The following is an 18,918-nucleotide window of genomic DNA, read 5'->3' on the forward strand; positions in this document are numbered from 1 at the left end:
TAGTATTTTATTGTCTTGAAGGTGGTTGGGACGGGAACTAGCTCTCTTTTATGTCTCACGAGAAGTTAGTCGAAATTTTACTGATATATATATATATATATATATATATATATATATATATATATATATATATATATATATATATATATATATATATATATATATATATATTGTGATTAAGGCTATAATTGTTGCAGGGTATATGTGAAATCAGGAATTTAACGAAATCCCTATGGAATATGTGAAATGACCAATTCGCTTAGGAACATTTGAACCCCAAGGGCTAGTGCTAAACACGGCGAAACAGTGAGATTCATCTTGGTTGCAAAAAAGAAAGAAAGAAAAAAAAAGCAATGCTTACAGTGCACCCCCAGAGGTGCACTGATCGTACGACCTCTCTACGGGGGAAAATTTGCCCTAGCAACAACCTCCATTGCAGCAACGTTTTCCAGCGTCACTTGGAAGTTAAAATTGATGTTTATCATAAAAATAATGAAAAAAAAAAAGTTTGATTCGGACCCTCGAATCTGGAGGAACTTCATCCGGTCACCTCTGGGCACAAGACCTGACCTTTGACCTGGTTCGTAGGCGGACTGAATTCGGCATTCTTGCACAACTTTTCCGTTTAAAGTCTATAAATCTGTTGATGCTTTCCAAACTTCTTATCTCCAAACGTTTCCTCTGGGTTCACACGAGTCTCTCTCTCTCTCTCTCTCTCTCTCTCTCTCTCTCTCTCTCTCTCTCTCTCTCTCTAGTCATAGAAGAAGACATTGTTAACATCTTTTCATCCGAGACCGACCAACTTTTGTATTAATCTCTCTCTCTCTCTCTCTCTCTCTCTCTCTCTCTCTCTCTCTCTCTCTCTCTCTCTCTCTCTCTCTCTCTATGTAGTCTTAGATGAAGATATTCTTAGTATCTTTTCATCCGAGTCCGACCAACTTTTGTATTCATCTCTCTCTCTCTCTCTCTCTCTCTCTCTCTCTCTCTCTCTCTCTCTCTCTCTCTCTCTCTCTCTCAATTTCTACGTTCCTCTTTATTCGTTGTTTGATTCGAGAATTCTTGACCCCAAAGCCGCCAAAACAGCCTTTGGTTACCCGATCCGAAAATAACAAACAGGACGATTTACGCTGTACGTTTTTAAAACTTCAAACTTCGAAAGATTCCGGCGAAGTTCGTAGTAAGTCTTCTTCGGAGTGAAAATCTATCGCACGGTCAGAAGTTTTCCGAACACTCTTGAATCTTAAACACCGGAGTTGTGTTGTTAAACTTTCTTATCCACACGGCGGGAGTTACCCGGAGTTTGAAGAGCTGCCAAATATTTTGGACTTGCGGCTGATGCCTTTATGACTTTCCTTGGTGGTGGTCGGTGATGTGGCAACGCTGCCTCCGTTGCATCTTCCCTCCATCCCTCGCGTATTGTGGGAGCGGAAATCTAGGCCGAAGCTGCTTTTCTCTTCTTAGATTCTAAACGAATTTCTTCTCTAACTTAACTATTTAATCTTCTCTAACTTAACTTTTGTATTTTAATTTAACTTTATTTACACTTTTTCCAACTGTGCAATATTTTTGCTTTCTCCATTATACTTTGTTGCAGCTGTTGTTTTGGGGGTTGGGGGGGAAGATCTAAAAAATCTGAAAAATGTGTTTCGCGTTGAGGTGAAGCTACAGGAATTTTATGATAGGATATTTATGATTTATTTATTAGAATGAAGGTGTAGAAAATAAATAATGTGCATAGTAAACTGTAAACAAAAATTATCTCCAATAAAATATACAGTATATTTAAAATACAAGGAGCTATCTGTCCGTAGGTTTTACCGCGTTTTATTTTATGCACTGAATTGAGAAGCTATACTTCTGTTCAGTTTGTTTCCACTTACAACTGAGGACATATGAACGCGTTTAATTTGTGTTCTATGTATTTGATCCTTGTAGTAGTACTAATTATGAATATTAATTATAAAGACCACTTCACGTTAAGTTAGGAATACTATGTTTACAACTCATGCGTATGTGGAAAATCTTGCATGCGTCTCGAGGAAGCTGGAGGTTGCCGCGTTTTTTTTTTTTTTTTTTTTTTTTTTTTTTTTAGCTTCGCACGCATATTGCATTTTAGTTTTCTTGTTACTAATAAAAAGAGAAAAAGGCTTAGATATTGTGCTGGAAGAAGATTAATTGGCAACTTATGCCGCAGGATTCCCAACATTCTAATATTTGACGAAATTAACCCTGGAGGAGTTTGATGAACACGAAGTTTCCTGCCCAGGGACAGAAGAAGAAGAAGAAAGAGAATAAGAAGAAGAAGGAGGAGAAGGAGAAGGAGAAGAAAGAGAATAAGAAGAAGAAGAAAAAGTAAGAGAATAAGAAGAAGGCGCCTCCTTTCCGTCACTTGGAAAACAGCAATATGAAACCCATTATTGGAAAAGCTGAGAAGTTATTTCCTCTCCTCCTCCTCCTCCTCCTCCTATCGGGAGGATGGATCTAATGAGAAGAATCGAAGGGGGTGAGAATTTTTGAGGTGGGGGCGGGGTTGGGGAAGGGCGGGGCACGGTAGGAGAATAGGGGAATGGGAGAACGTGTTGAGAATATTCTTTATAGATAGAATTTGGGAGATAGTCTCAGTCTCATTTCTCGTGGTAAGGAAATACTTGATAAAGAGAATTTGGGTGATGTTCTCTCTCTCTCTCTCTCTCTCTCTCTCTCTCTCAATAAAACGAAAGGCAAAGATAGAGAAACCTTTAATTTACCTAACATTATATTTCTTCTCTCCCCTCTCTCTTTTCTCTCTCTCTCTCTCTCTCTCTCTCTCTCTTTCTCTCTCATCTTTTCTCTCTCTCTCTTTCATTTTTTGTTAAAACACCGAAAGTCAAAGATAGAGAAACCTTTAATTTACCTAACGTTTCTCTCTCTCTCTTTCTCTCTCTCTCTCTCTCTATTTTGCCTTACTTTCCCCTCTTTATCAAATATAGACATTTTTAATCGTCTCACCCAATCACTCAAACAAGGAAATAGAAAGCTTCCATTGCAATTATTGAAAAGACTCTGAAAACTGATTAAAGATGATTAGAATCGCAGTTGAATCATTAGATGTCATAATAATTCATCACATGATCTCACAGACGAAGATTATCCTGAAGGAGAGAAAACCGAGCGCCCAATATCAAGTCACTCCTGATGTGGCCATGAGGGACACTCGATCCGGCTGCCTCGGCCATAAAGCCTCGCTAAGCTCCTTTGCTCAGGCTTAGTCCAGGTTAGCTGTGGATTGTGGTGCGAATGCCGGATTGATCTCGTAGAGTGTGTGATATATATATTATATACATATATATATATATATATATATATATATATATATACACAGTGAAAGTGAGAGAGAGAGAAGTTATATATATATATAGATATATATAATATATATATATATATATATATATATATATTATATATATACATATATATAAATATATATTATATATATATATTTTATATATATATATATATATATATTATATATACACAGTTGAAAGTGAGAGAGAGAGAATAGATATATATATATATAAATATATATATATATATATATATATATATATATTTATGTACAAGAATGTATCTATATTTATATCTATATCTATCTATCATATATATATATATATATATATATATGTGTGTGTGTGTGCGTGTATACATGAATACAGAGAGAGAGAGAAAGAGAGAGAGAGAGAGAATTGTTACATATATGAAACAAACCTTACTGTAATTAGCTCTCTCTCTCTCTCTCTCTCTCTCTCTCTCTCTCTCTCTCTCCCTCTCCAGTCAATTCACTGTCTAACTATCCAGATTCCTCGCTACGCAGAGGGGCCCCTCGCTGTGATTATCTGTCCCAGATGACCACGAAGCAGTGACTCGGTCTTGAATATTCAGAGCCTCGATCGGAAATCGTCAGAGCGCAAATCCCAAGGTGGACCGAGTTCCGCCAAAAGAATAATTCGACCTGAGTTTCATTCCTTTTGGTATAATTTCTCTCCGAAATCGTATCCTGGAGTGTGGCAGGGACTGGGAGGGCTTAGGTACCGAAGTGGGTAGTTGGGGGGGGGGGGAGGGGGGTGAAGAGGGAGGGGAAAGGAGTTGAAATAAGAGAGAGAAGAGGAGAGAGAGAGAGAGAGAGGAGAGAGAGAGAGAGAGAGAGAAGAAGAGGAAATGTTAATTAGGATGGCGTGAGTTGTCCTTAAAAAAAAAATCTTTTTTAATGGTTTTTTTTATGGTTTTTTAACGGTTACTGCGGACTTTTTTTTATTTTTTATTTTTCGTTGTTATACAATGTACTTCGGATGCTGTAAATGACTGCTTGTTATTATATAATTATATATATATACTATATATATATATATATATAATATATATATATAAATGTATATATACATACATACATACTACCTACATATATATATATATATATAATTATATTATATATATATATATATATATATATATAACTTCGTACATATATACATACATACATTCATAGACATACACACATATATATATAAACTATAAGCTTTGGTTCAAGGAACTGATTATCCCCATCGTCTGTTAGCATTATAAAGAAAAAGAAAAAACACTCGTTAAAATGCGTCCTGTTGTTCTTTGTATGAATGGACAGCACAGTTGTGCCAGTGGTCGAACTTTTTATATATAAATGTATATGAAACAAATGATTATTATCTCACACCTTCCATTTTCTCTTTCACAGGGAGTCCTACCATGGTCTACTTCCACGTCACCGTGATGAGTTTGGACTCCATCGACGAGAGCTCCATGGTAAGATTTGCCTCTCATAGTTTTTTATCTGGTTTGTCTCATAAATTTCGCTCTCGTCTTAAATTCAAATTTCATTCACGCCGCGCATGCTCGGTTAACTTAACATCTCACTCGAGATGAAAGTGGTCACGTATAAGTTTTTCATTGTCAGTTATAGTGTTCATTACTTATTTTTTTAACCTCATCCTTTGTAACGCATTATCCTTTTGTATTATTTAATATCTGAATTTTACCTCTCAGAATGTGCTGAGAAATAAAGGGAGCGAAGAATGAAAAGGGAAAGAGACTGATAAAGATTCATAAAACAGATGGTTTTGAGTATGGAGGTCATATATCACAGTCCACACACTTTTTTTTTTTTTTTTTTTTTTTTTTTTTTCCTCTTTCCCTCACTTCCCCCTAAAAATATCCAGATAAAAATTCCTTATACACAGGCAGCATTATTTTTAGTTACGAGGCAATTAACCACTCATTATTTTTGTAAACTCGGAATTATGAGTTGGAGAATATAGTAGGTTTGCTTAAAAAAAAAAAATGCCAAGGGCGTGTGTTGGAGTTTTTTTTTTTTATGTTCTTGTACTGTTAGCCTGGAGAGAGACCTTTTGTATACGTTGTTCCGCAGATTTGTACCTTTTTCTGACCTTTTTCCTGATCGGTTTCATCAAAGCGCCGACTAAAATATGGGAATTTTGTCCTTAAAATTATACAGTATATTTCTGGTCGTCAAAAGATTGAACATTTCCTGTTTGGTCACGGGATTTTTGCTGCATGATTTTTTTTATTTTACTTTTTTTTTATTGAAAACATGGCTCCCCTCGACGCTAAGTATTTTATCCAGTTATATAACCATATTTTTAGTTTACTGATTTATGGTAGGTAGTTTTTCCCTCGGCACAAAAGAATTTCCCAGAATTACTAATTGCATTATTTTTAACAACTACCATTGAAAAACTGGATTGTCTTTTTTCTTTAACATAAGTTATTTTCACACACATACTTATTTTGGTGTTCACTTATTTTGGTCTCACGATGAACATAATTTTTCAGGAGAGGTGTCAATTCCTGGTGTTTCAGGAAACGCAAAAGGATTCTAACAATAATCCTCGAATTGAGAATTAAGCAAACAGTAATGACATAATCGTAGAAGAAACTTGAAAATTAAATGTGCAAGATTCATTCTTATACGAAAGCGTTTGCAACGCAAAGCGACACAGTTGCACCTATGTATATATACCATATATATTATATAGATATATATATATATATATATTAGATATTATATATATATATATATATATGTGTGTGTGTCTGTGTGTGTCTGTGTGTCTGTGTCTGTGTGTGTGTGTGTGTAAAGCGTGTCTTGATAACTTTGCACAGTGTAATACAAAGAACTTTCATTGTAAAAATCCAATTGTTCAACCTATAAAAATGGTGATAGAGCACAAGGCCATTAGGTTTTCATATTCCCATGGTATTGGAGAGCAAACGTGAGAAGAGGTCAGGTAGCCTCTCTCTCTCTCTCTCTCTCTCTCTCTCTCTCTCTCTCTCTCTCTCTCTCTCAAGCGTATTCTGTTTATCGAAAGGGTAAGTACATAATTACTAGACTTAACTATATGAGTGGGCTGCCATGTTTGTGTGTTGAGAAAAGAGACCGACTGACAAAGCATCCATTAAGAAACAAAGCTTTTTTATGAGTAATGACAAAGAAAAACAAGTCCTAGACACTTATACCAAGATGGTACACAAATGAACTTTCGACCCTTAATGAAAAGTTGCATAAGGATGTAAAGGATAAATGAATGAACGTTTGTTTAAGTAGGGAAAAAAACATGTTTGGACTTTGTTAAAAAAAATTCGCGTACATATAAAAGAATGCACATAATGACCATTGATTATTTGAATTCGAATTTCCACACAGACGGACGAATCGAACATAACCAAGAACACCAACTCATTACTTCAATAAGTAAACTAAACGAGGGCACAGAATCATACTAGAAAAGACAGACAAGGGACACAACAAACACCAGACTGACTTTCTCCCCCCACCCACCCACCCCCCTCACCCCCAAAATACAATAAACTATTTCCTTATTGCTCTGAAAGTTGGACTCGCGATGCATGTGACACAAAACTCCTCAGAACATTCCAGCCTCGGCAGATATTGGAGTTGGCTTGCCATTGTAGCCTCTGAGTAAATCGAAAACATCGGTTCTTGCTATTGCTAGTAGAATCTCTGATATTACCACAACTGCTAAGTTTTCTAGTTAAGAAGTTGACGGACGACATATCAGAGCCACGGTCATGGAAAGCGTAGCTAAAGTTTCATGTAATTATAAGTAAAAGACAGAAATATAGAACACATTCACATCTTTCTTGGATGTGCTACAGTATAGCACTCTCTGAACACTAACCAGAGATCCCTGATGGCTTTTCAAGTCAGTAAATTGTCTTCATTAGCATCGGGTTCAAAGACATCATCATCATTATTGATACTAATATGCGTGGTTTTCCTCCGGCTTCCTATAGAAAGGTGGAGCGTAATTGTTTGGTTAGTACGACGACCCCAAAGTGGCCTTTCCAGACAGTATTAATGTTATGCCTAATGCACCCATATTCATAGAAGGGAAGAATAGCCATTAACTTGGAAAGCTTTCAGAGCGTATGGCACATCGTATACGTTATAAAAAAAAGTGCAATAACTCTAATGAATATTAATTGAACTATAAAGGAATGGAAAATGGACCCGAGACACTTGGATAATTCCATGATAATTACAGCGGAGTGAAAGATATTACTTGGTGTTTTAATTCTGAAGTTTCTTGATATGGCCTCCTAACTCCTCTAATTAAAATCTCTTTTATTCATGAGATAGATTTTCTGTCTTAATGAAATTCTCTCTCTCTCTCTCTCTCTCTCTCTCTCTCTCTCTCTCTCTCTCTCTCTCTCTCTCTCTCTCTCTCTCTCTCCCTGAAATATAAATTTTTTATTTTTCGCTGATGGTCTCTGTGAAAAAAAAATTATTTTCTATCTTAATGAAATAATGTTATTTACTCTCTCTCTCTCTCTCTCTCCTCTCTCTCTCTCTCTCTCTCTCTCCTCTCTCTCAGTCGAAAATAAATTCTCATTTCGTCAATAGTCTATGTAAAATATTTTTCGCTGATCCAAACTAGGACACTGGTAATCCCCCCCTTATGGGGCAATTACGACTCCCCTCCTGCAGGAAGGATTTGCCCCACAAATGAAGTATACGCGTGCATCCAGTTTTACCTTAATGAATAAACCGCGTATTATCCCTTGGCCATGAGGTAGGGAGAGGAGGGGGGGGGGGCTTTTAACCCCTCCCTAAAATACTTCCGGCATTGCCTCGTTCGTCGTAGTTGCTGTATTGAATTCGTCATTAGTCTGTAACTCGTATCCTGCGTTTCTGATCCCCCTAAATTTGTGGACGAAAGCTGGGCCATAAATTCCTCCCCATGCTGTCATTATTATTAATAAAAAAATTTTGAATAACATTAAAAGAAAAAAAAAAGTTGAGGATCATCTTCTGTTAGGAAATGCTTTCCCCAAAAGTAAAATTTTTATATTTTTTATATTTTTAGGATATTTTTGCTCTACTTCATGTATATATATCTTGGGCGCCTGGTGTATATTATAGAAGGTAATGAGTCATTGACGTTCCTCATCAAGGCTGCTGGAAAGGATGAGTGGAACTAGATTTTTTCCTCGGAATAAAAATGTAAAAATAACACCAAGAAGCTTACCGACCTTCCCTCACCATCCTTTTTCCTCAATATCTGTCCTGAACTTCCCATCTCTTCCTCACCTTCGTTTTTATTCATTTATCATTTCACCTTTTACTTTCTATGATCTTTTTACTCCTATATTCCCATGCAAACAGTTACAACAGCAACTGCAGTAATATTAATGTTAATTATATTATGATAATGATGATATAATGCGACGGATGATGATGAGATTGTTTGTCAATATAATGACAGCGGTTACAATGACAGTGTGATGCTGTTGAGTTCCCTGTGCTAAATAAAAGCAGCGACAGTAATGCTGAAAATTGTATTATGATAATGATGATATAATGTTACGGATGGTGATGAAATCGTATTTGCGTGTAACACTATGAAGACAGTTTCCTATGCAAACAATTACAAAAGCACCGGCAATAGTACCAGTAATGATCAATATAACAATGGCGATATAACGTCATGGGTGATGATGAAATTTGTGTAGTTGTATAATGACAGCGGTCATAATGACGTTGTGATGCTATTGAGTTTCCTAAGCAACCAATTGCTAAAGCACCGGCAGTGCTAATAATGATCATTATAACAATGACTATATAACGTCATGATAATGAAATAATGAGTTCCTGCATAATGACAGCAGTCAATAATGAGAGTACGATGCTTTTGAGTTTCCTAAGCAAATATTTGCTAAAGCACGTGCAAAAATTATATTGATCATTATAACAGTGACTGTATAACGTCACGAATGAAGAAGAAACAATGCGTACCAGTATAATGACAGAAGTCACAATGACAGTTAGCGAAAGAGGTTTCTCCCCGATTCGCTGAACCATTATATTGTCTCCGTGATTAAGATTCATGGGTCGTTTGTTGCCTCCGTTTCTCATTAAAGGTTTCTCTCTCTCTCTCTCTCTCTCTCTCTCTCTCTCTCTCGCTTCAAGTTTTCTTTCGTTCTTCGTTTTCTCCTACAACTGTTTATATTGACTTACAAAGTATTTCCTCGTATTCATCTCATTTTTGCTTTCCTTTGGTGCCGATTCTCTCATTACCATCTTCGCTTTTCTTTTGTTTATTTTTTTATTTTGTTTCTCCGTAAGTAAGTCATATGTAAACAAATAGTCATCGCAACGAATCTCTTCCAATGGAACATAACCTCTCCTGTCAACATGTTATTATTAAGGAAATTATAAAGTAAATTCCTCCATCATTATTAAGGAAATTAAAAGTAAATTCTTCCATCATTATTAAGGAGATTAAAAAGTAAGTTCATCCATCATTATTAAGGAAATTAACAGTAAATTCTTCCATCATTATTAAGGAGATTAAAAAGTAAGTTCATCCATCATTATTAAGGAAATTAAGTATAACTTCCTCCATCATTATTAAAGAAATTAAACAGTAAATTCCTCCATCATTATTAAGGAAATTAAACAGTAAATGCCTCCATTTATTAAGAAAAATAAAAGGTAAATGCCTCTATCATTATTAAGAAAATCAAAAATAAATTCCTCCATTTATTAAGAAAAATATCAGGTAAATGCCTCTATCATTATTTTAAAAAAATTAAAAATAAATTCCTCCGTCATTATTTATGAAATTGAAAAGTCAATTCCTCCATCATTATTAAGGAGATAAAAGAGTAAATTCCTCCTCCTCCTCCTTCTCCCCCTCTCCCCCAGACGTACGCCGCAGACATATTCTTCGCGCAGAGCTGGAAGGACCACAGGCTCCGTTTCCCCCAAAACATGACGGGGGAGTACCGCCTGCTGCCGGTGTCCTGGCTGAAGGACATCTGGCGCCCCGACGCCTTCTTCAAGAACGCCAAGTCCGTCATCTTCCAGACCATGACGATCCCCAACCACTACATCTGGCTCCATCTCGATTCCACCATCCTCTACATGGTCAAGTGAGTTATTATTGGCGTGGGTGGAGGGGTCTTATATATCGTTGGTTGCCTTGCATTCTTGTATAAGTGCTTTTTTTTTTTCTTTCTTTTTTTGTTGCTGCTGATACACTATTAGTGCATGGCCGTTGATGTTTTTTTGGAATATATATATATATATATATATATATATATAATATATATATAATATATATATATATATATATATATATATATATATATATATATATATATATATAATATTATAAGTATAAAAGGGCCATTAAAACACTGGTTTAAAGCTAAGGTCCTTAACCTTAAACCAGTATGTTTTAGTGTGGGCCTTTTATACTTGAGACCTATCCTGTTTTAACAGAACTAAAGAATATAGATATATATATTATAATACTATATACACGTATTATATGTTGTGTGTTATATGTGTATGCATATTATTTGATATATATGATATTATATAGTATTATATATATAATATACAACGTATAATATGTGTGTGTTATGTGTATGCATATTATGTATATATATATATATATATATATATACACATAGTATATATATATATATATATACATATCATATATATATATATATATATATATATATATATATATATATATATATATATATAAGATGCAGGCATATCTTTCTTGAACTATAAAAACAGGTACACATCGAAGGAGGAAATTCCGCTATATATAAAGCAAGAGGGCGAAAGGAAGAGCGTTATATTTCGGGTATCCTGTCCACCCCTTTAAGAAACAATTACAGTTCGTGAACGGGAGGAGACACTATCCGAAATATAATGCTTTTTATATTTTTCCTGCGTGTTGTATTTATAAACATTTCTTGCCTCAGGATATATATATGCGTATGTATATATATATATATATATATATATATATATATTATATATATATATATATATATATATATGTGTGTGTGTGTGTGTGTGCGTGTGTGTGCGTGTGTGTGTGTGTGGTGCATTAACATCCCATTTGCTCTACCAACCTCGAAATTAATGTATTTTCCGTATATGTTAACCGAAGGGGAATTTTTTAGTTGTTGACATTCATTTCGTCCTCCCGCGGATTCGCAACCAGCGCTCAGGAGGAGAAATCAGGACTTCAGTGACACCTTTACCGACTCGGCCAACATATATATGAATAAAATTCATCTGTGTGTGTGTATGTGTGTGTATATATATATGTATATATATATATATATATATATATATATATATATATGTGTGTGTGTGTGTGTGTTTTATGTGTGTATATACTATATATATATATACAATTATATATTTTTTCTTAATGCACTCGCATGCTTATGTATACACGAAGCTGTGTGCATAAATACATGTGAGACATAAATGGCTAAATTGTAATTACAAACATAGCTTGATGGTAGGGAAGTCTCCTACGCCGTTGATTAGATAGCTGTCAGGAAATTCGTCAGCAGAATAAGGAGCAGTCTTTCACTTTTATATTATTCATGAAAGAATGAGAAACGCCCATTTACGTTTGTTATCATTCTTCATATGAATGCTATCTGCGAAGCTGACCGTGGAAGTATCCACAAATTGACACGGAGAAAGACGAGCGTGAAAGGAAACGGGGATTATAACAGATGGACCAGTAACTGATAAAAGAGGGAGAGAGAGAGAGAGAGAGAGAGCGGAAGGAAACGGGAAATGTCAGGAGTTCGGTCGCTCCATCCAAATGAGATACAGCAAATCGTGTATCGGACATGTTTTTGCACATGATCCCTTTGTTATTATCATAACAAAGACACCAGGAATGTGGTCTCCGTTCCGTAAAGGGAACTGGGAAATTGACTGGGGAGATAAGAACAGACCAGTGGGATTCTCTTTGGAATTAAGGAATGGGGTGGAATTTGTCTCGCTTATTGAGAGGCAGTTCACGTCACACGTTTCTGATATTATTATTATTATTATTCAGAAGGTGAACCCTATTCACATGGAACAAGGCCACAGGAGCCATTGACTTGGTGTTTGTAAGGAAGAATAATACAAAATAAAGGGAAATACAGAAAGGAGAGATTACTTATCAAAAAGGAACAAGTTAACAAATGAATAGATAAATAAAAATGTAAGTGAGTTATGCAATCCGCACAATTATACATTTTATAACGAATCAACAGATATAAAAGCTGCGTGTTGCATAGATGATTGTTTAAAAAAAAAAAAAAAAAAAAAAAAAAAAACACGAGTATTTTCCCATTATATTTGACGCGATGTCACATAGATGTTTATTTTCGTGCAAACAAATAGTTTATTACCATATTTAACGTGAGTGTTACATAGATGTTTACTCTCGTGAAAGCAAATATTTCGCAGTTTGAATTTTTTTGCTATATAAATATTTGTTGTCATGAAATCAACCATTTTCCTATTAGACTTTTTGCTGACGTATATTGAGTGATTCTAAATGATATGTTGGGTTTGCATGAATGTAATTATAATAAAACTTGAATTACTGGTATTTTTACTTGTAACAAAGCTTCAGCTGCCGTAATGTTATTTTTTAACTTAGTGAATTGCTTCTTCTGAAGACAAATACTGTAGTATATATATTCATATTTTACGTATGGTTATACGAAACAAAACCTTTTTGCGCACAAACACACACTCACACTATATGCACTGATGAAATGAGACTTCTTCGTCGAAAACAGCCTTACAAGTTCACGACCTCCAGAACAGAAACGTGATAGCAACGCATCATTAGCCTTATCACTCGGGCTCATTCATTCATCAGAGTCGGATGATCTGGCTCCTACGTAGGTGACCAAAAGCTCTCATTAAAACTAAACCCCGGGGGGCGTTTGATCTTGCTTCTAATGAACGAGTCATTCTGTTTTTTCCTGTTGTCGCCATTATTATATTTGAAATCTAAGGAGTGGATGACAAATCAATTTTTATTATTATCCAAAGGGGATGATCAAATTTGCGTTTTCACTTTCTTAAAACTGGTGCAAGTAGCTTTAATTAGGAGTTCCTTTTCGTTTCTATTTGCAGTCTTTAGAGGCTTCCTAATTAACCGAAATTCAGGACAGGTGACAGAGTTCAGTTTTTAGAACTGAGACTGAAGAAGTCGTGAGTGTTTTATTTTTTAATCGGAAGAAACTCGTGACAATAATGTAAGAGGGTGATCAAGTTCTTCGAATTAATGCTAAACTAATTTAGTAAGAATTAAATTAGCAATGCTGAAGCCAGTTGAATTAGCTAAGAAATAGCTCGGGTGAATTATATTTTCCGACTTCAGTCTTTTCTATTGTGTGTGTTTATTGCAGTGCGGTGCACTGTAGGCATTACTTAAGGTTCTTTGTAGGGTGCCTTCGGCCCCTAGCTGCAAACCCATTTGGTTCCTTTTACTGTACCTCCTTTCATATTATCTTTCTTCTTCCTTGCTTTCTACCCTTCCATAACAATTGATTCAGTGTATCCGCGAGATTATACTCCTGTTATACCTCAAATCTCTTACTGTCAGTTTCTGTTTCAGCGCTGAATGACTTCATAGGTCCCAGAGATTGGCCTTTGCCCTAAATTCTGCATTCAATTCAATTCAGTACAGCAACGCCATTCTTCTTCTTCTTCTTCTTCTCTCTCTCTCTCTCTCTCTCTCTCTCTCTCTCTCTCTCTCTCTCTCCACCCTTTTTATTTTTTTTTTTTACCGGAGAAACCGTCCAATTCCTTAAAGAGTCCAAAAGTAACCTTACCTCAGAATAGGTTCCGTGATGACAGCGAGAGAGGAAGAATGGAACTGTTTGCCCCATTGAAAAAGCGGAACCCAGGAACCGGAATTGAGGACCGTGCAATGGAACCGTGCACCGAGACGATTCTTGCTGTCCCTGGTTCCTGATGAGTGGTATGTAATGGTTCCTGACCCCTTTACCATTCGGTTCCGGAGACCGTTGGAAGCGTCATTTGAGATCGAGGAGAAAAAATACCTCGTCTAGTAGGGGGAAAAAATAAAAAATAAACCCTCGACGAGGCAAGATGGCGGCGTTGCGAGCGAACGATATTCACGACGCCGAAATAACAAGCCATTGGAGAGACGGGGAACTAAGATAAGAGAGAGAGAGAGAGAGAGAGAGAGAGAGAATTCATAGGTTTCTTCGACGATGTGATTAAGTGTCCAATAAAATTACCTAAAAGTAAGTAAAAGTATGAGAGAGAGAGAGAGAGAGAGTTTGCAGTTTTCTTCGACGAAATGACTAAGCATCCAATAACACTTAACTGCAAGGAAAAATATCAGAGAGAGAAATTTACAGTTTAATTGGACGTAATGACTAAGCATCCAATAACATTTACCTGGAAAGAAAAATAATAACAGAGAGAGAGAGAGAGCGTTTTCCCCGAGGCGAGCCGGCGATAAAAACGAAACTATGCATATGCAAAATGCGCGTCTGGATGGAGATTGTTATTTTCGAAACTTCTCCGACCAGATGGAAGAAGAAAGAAAAAGAAGATATGCAAGGGAACGAAAGGGAATGAGAGGAGAAGATGAAGATGTTGATCTTAGGGAAAGCGATAGGAATTGGGTTTTGGGAATCTAATCTGTTTTTCTTTCTTGTTTTCCCTGTTCCTTAAGGATGGGATGGCATACTTCACCTTTAGACGAGGACAACTTAAAGGAGAAAAAAAGAAATGTGTTAAAAATAACTCTCTTTATTTTTGTGTTTTTGTATGCTTACCATCAGAGGACATTTCGTATTAAGTACAAAATGAAATAATGCTGCAGAAAGAAAATGGGTGAAAGTAGTACATGTTTATAACAGATTCCTGTTTTAGAAATATATAAAAGTGAATACCAGAAAATCCATTGATATTATTCGGAGTATTCCTTTAATGGCGCCATCAACCTAAGTAAACACATCATGCACAAGGAAAACTCCGTCAAATTTACATTTATATTAAAAGTTTTTATGCTCAAGAAGAAAAGTCGATTCCGTGAGTAGACCATCGCCAAGGTCGACGTCTCATGAATTTGTCAGTAAATTACGCGACCTTCAGAACCTGGAACAAAAGGGAGGGACGTTTGTCTTATATACAAAACTCATCTTAAACTCCCCTGGTCTTCCGAGCTTTCAAGAATATTCACCATTTCTCACTTCTTCCATCTCGTCTTTCATAGAATTCTGAAGATTAAGCTGCCATATTTCGTATCGGAAGATTCGTGGAGGTCAGATTGAGGGCAGGAAATGAATTCGGTTTGGCCCCTTGGGGGTTTGGAAGGGGGGGGGCTGTTTTATTGCTGTCAGTGCACCTCACGTGATGCACTGTAGGCATTGCTAGAGGTTTTTGCGAGTTTAGTGCTGTCAGTGACCCTCTCGTGATGCACTGTAGGCATTACTAGAGAGAGAGGGTGCTTGCTTGCATCGTCCATTTGGCTCATAGCTGCACTTTATTTTTTTTCTATCCGGCTTCCTTTCTTCCATCTTGCTGTTCAACCACTCCAACTCCGTCTTTTTATTGTCTAGAACAGTGAATGGCTGAATTATTATTATTATAATTATTATTATTATTATTATTATTCAGAAGATGAACCCAATTCATATGGAAGAAGCCCACCACAGGGGCCACTGACTTGAAATTCAATCCTCCAATGAATTTGGTGTTCATTAGAAAGAAGTAACAGAAGGTAATGGGAGATACAGAAAGAAGAGACCCCACTTATTTAAAAAAAAAAAAAATTCGCAATTGAATAGATAAGCAGATAAAAATATAAGTAGATTATGAAAATCCAAGGAGATTTGTGTTAGGGTAGTAATGCGTTGCATCTTCGCCTGAACTTCTGAAGTCCCAATTGCAGAACTTCCTCAGGGAGGCTGTTCCAACTTCCAATCCAACGGAGTGAGGAATAAAGGACCTTTCAAGCCGAATTTTCGGAAATCAAATAGTCAAATTATATGTCATTTGATGTCGTTCTGATGTAGTTTATGCTCTTTTTTTTATTGTAATATCACTTTTAAATTATAGATTTTCAGCTGAATTATTCCTTAAAACGGAAATTGTGTGTTAGTAATGAGTAACAATTTTCAAATCAGTGGCCCACAAAGATATAGGTTAAAAGAAGCTTCGATTCTGCTCGGGTCTTCTTGAAACGGCTTCGAAGCGCTGGTTCGAACCTCGTACCTCCTTAGGTTTCCGTAAAAGAAGACTTTTGAGAGGACTTTGACTGTCTGCCCTCAGACTTTAAAAGTACTGAGGCTAGAGGGCTCCAAATTGTGATGTTGATCATCCACCTCCAATCATCGAACATACCAAGTTGCAAGTTCCTCGTTGGTCGGTTACGTGCTCGACTACCGATCTCAGAGTCTGGGTTCGATTCCCCGTTCTGCCAACAAAGAATCGGAGGATTTTATTTCATTCCTTGATGTGGTTCGGATCCCACAATAAGATGTAGGTCCCGTTGCTAAGTAACCAATTGGTTCCTAGCCACGCAGAAGTAGCTAATCCTTCGGGCCAGCCCTAGGAGAGCTGTTGATCAGCTGGTTAAACTAAAATATACTTAACTTTTATCTTACCCAAATTAAGTTAAAGTTAGCCATGAATCATGCATCTGGAACCTCTGTAGGTGCCAACAACACAGGCCACAACCGGGCCGTGTCAGAAAGCTTCATGGTCCGCTGCTGAGAGTTTAAAAAGCCTTATACGCTATACAGAAAACTCGATTGCGCCGAAGAAATTCGGCGCTCGCTTTTTTTTTTTTTTTTTTTTTTTTTTTTTTTTTTTTTTTTTTTTTTTTTTTTTTTTTTTTTTTTTTTTACTTGTTATATTTTTAGTCTCGCATTTTTTATGGAGGTCATATTTTGCTTCCTTTGTTGTCCCTTTTACCACGGCTTTCTTTTTTTTCCCTAACTCTTCTTTTTGTTTCCCCGTTGGCCCTTAATCTTTCATTGTTTACCCTTGACAGCTTTTATCCTTTTTTGGTTTTTACACTTTTATTTATTTTCTATTTTCCGACTTTATTCTTGTTGTGCCTTTTGTTCTCTCCTTTCTGTTTCGATGTAGGACGCATATTCTCTTCCCCCTTTCGAATTCCTCTTTTTTTTTTTTTTTTTTTTATGTATGTTCGATCCCGCATTCTCTCTCTCTCTCGCTCTCTCTCTCTCTCTCAAAAATTCTCTCTCTCTCTCTCTCTCTCTCTCTCATATATGCCTCAGTGATTTCACCCACCCTTTTTTGGCACTGCTTCGTTTCATTTCCCTATTTCCTTCATTTATCATTCTCTCTCTCTCTCTCTCTCTCTCTCTCTCTCTCTCTCTCTCTCTTGTAGCTTCCCGTTCAACTACATTTCCAAGCTTCCCTTTCCAACCTTCGCAGTTCTCAAATTATTTTCACCTTCGCTTTTATGCATTTTTTCTTTATCCTCTTTTGATTTTTGGTTTTCCCTCTTTTTATTGCTTCTCTCTCGCAGCATTTCCCTTTTCCGGAGCTACGTTGACACCGGGGGGAGGGGAGGGGAGGGGAAGGGGGGTGACCCCAGCTCTAATGAGTTAATGGCTCCTTGAAATTTGATAAGATCATTTTTTCGGACTCGCTTCGTTGGAGATTCATGCTCTTTCGACGCTAGATTCTGTTTTCTGCTCGTGAATTTGCTCGTATGTATGTGTTCGCTTTATTTTTATGTTTATTTATTTATTTGATTATTTATTTTAGTGAGCTTCAACCCGTTTCTTCTTCAATCTCGTCCAAAATGTGTAACTGCATAGTTGTTTCAGGCCGTTAGAATTTGCTTTCGTCTTTATTTTCGGTATCTGTTAAATTGGGAAGTAAATAATTCGTTTTTCTGTACTAAATTTCAATCTTGTCTTCTCTTGCTTATTTTGTTCTTCCTCATTAGAGCATGCTGTTATGAGAAGGATTGCTGTTCAAGACAAAGGTCTTTTGAATCCCACGATAATAATGAGGGCTCATTATGAATAAGAATGGTGATGAAGATAATTTTGGCGTGTACAAAATTTTACCGGCCGTGTCAAAATGTGTGCAACATTTTGGTGAAGTTTCACCTGATTATCCTTGCTAGGGTTTGCGTTGGTTATGGTATTTGATTAAATATATCTGTGTGAAAAAAGTAAAGTATATTTTAGTTTAACTAGACCAATGAGCTAATTAACAGCTCTCCTAGGGCTGGCCCGAAGGATTAGATATTTTTACGTGGATAGGAACCAACTGGCTATCTAGCAACGGGACCTACAGCTTATTGTGTGATCGAACTAGGGACTACCGAATCTGTAGGCGAGCACGTAAACCACTCGTCCAACGAGGAACTACAGATATCTGTGAAATGTTGCTCTATCTGGTTTAGATAAAATTTGATTTTCTCAGAATATTTTGAGTAAACCAAGGACATTGAAAGGTCCCAATCCTGCAGACATTTAAAGGTCCCAATCCTGTAGACATTGAAA

The 18,918-nt window shown here is 36.4% G+C and overlaps 1 protein-coding gene across 1 annotated transcript in view; it reads left to right on the top strand.

Moving 5' to 3' along the window:
• The window catches only part of LOC135209993 (glycine receptor subunit alpha-2-like), a gene marked incomplete in the record, with an annotated part of 455,240 nt that overhangs the window by 415,385 nt on the left and 20,937 nt on the right, over positions 1 to 18,918 (top strand). The window contains 2 exon segments of the mRNA XM_064242724.1: positions 4,748 to 4,815; positions 10,259 to 10,485. Coding sequence (XP_064098794.1) covers positions 4,748 to 4,815; positions 10,259 to 10,485 — 295 coding nt within the window.

Source organism: Macrobrachium nipponense, chromosome 39, assembly GCF_015104395.2.
Source record: "Macrobrachium nipponense isolate FS-2020 chromosome 39, ASM1510439v2, whole genome shotgun sequence".
NCBI classification, from domain to species: domain Eukaryota; kingdom Metazoa; phylum Arthropoda; class Malacostraca; order Decapoda; family Palaemonidae; genus Macrobrachium; species Macrobrachium nipponense.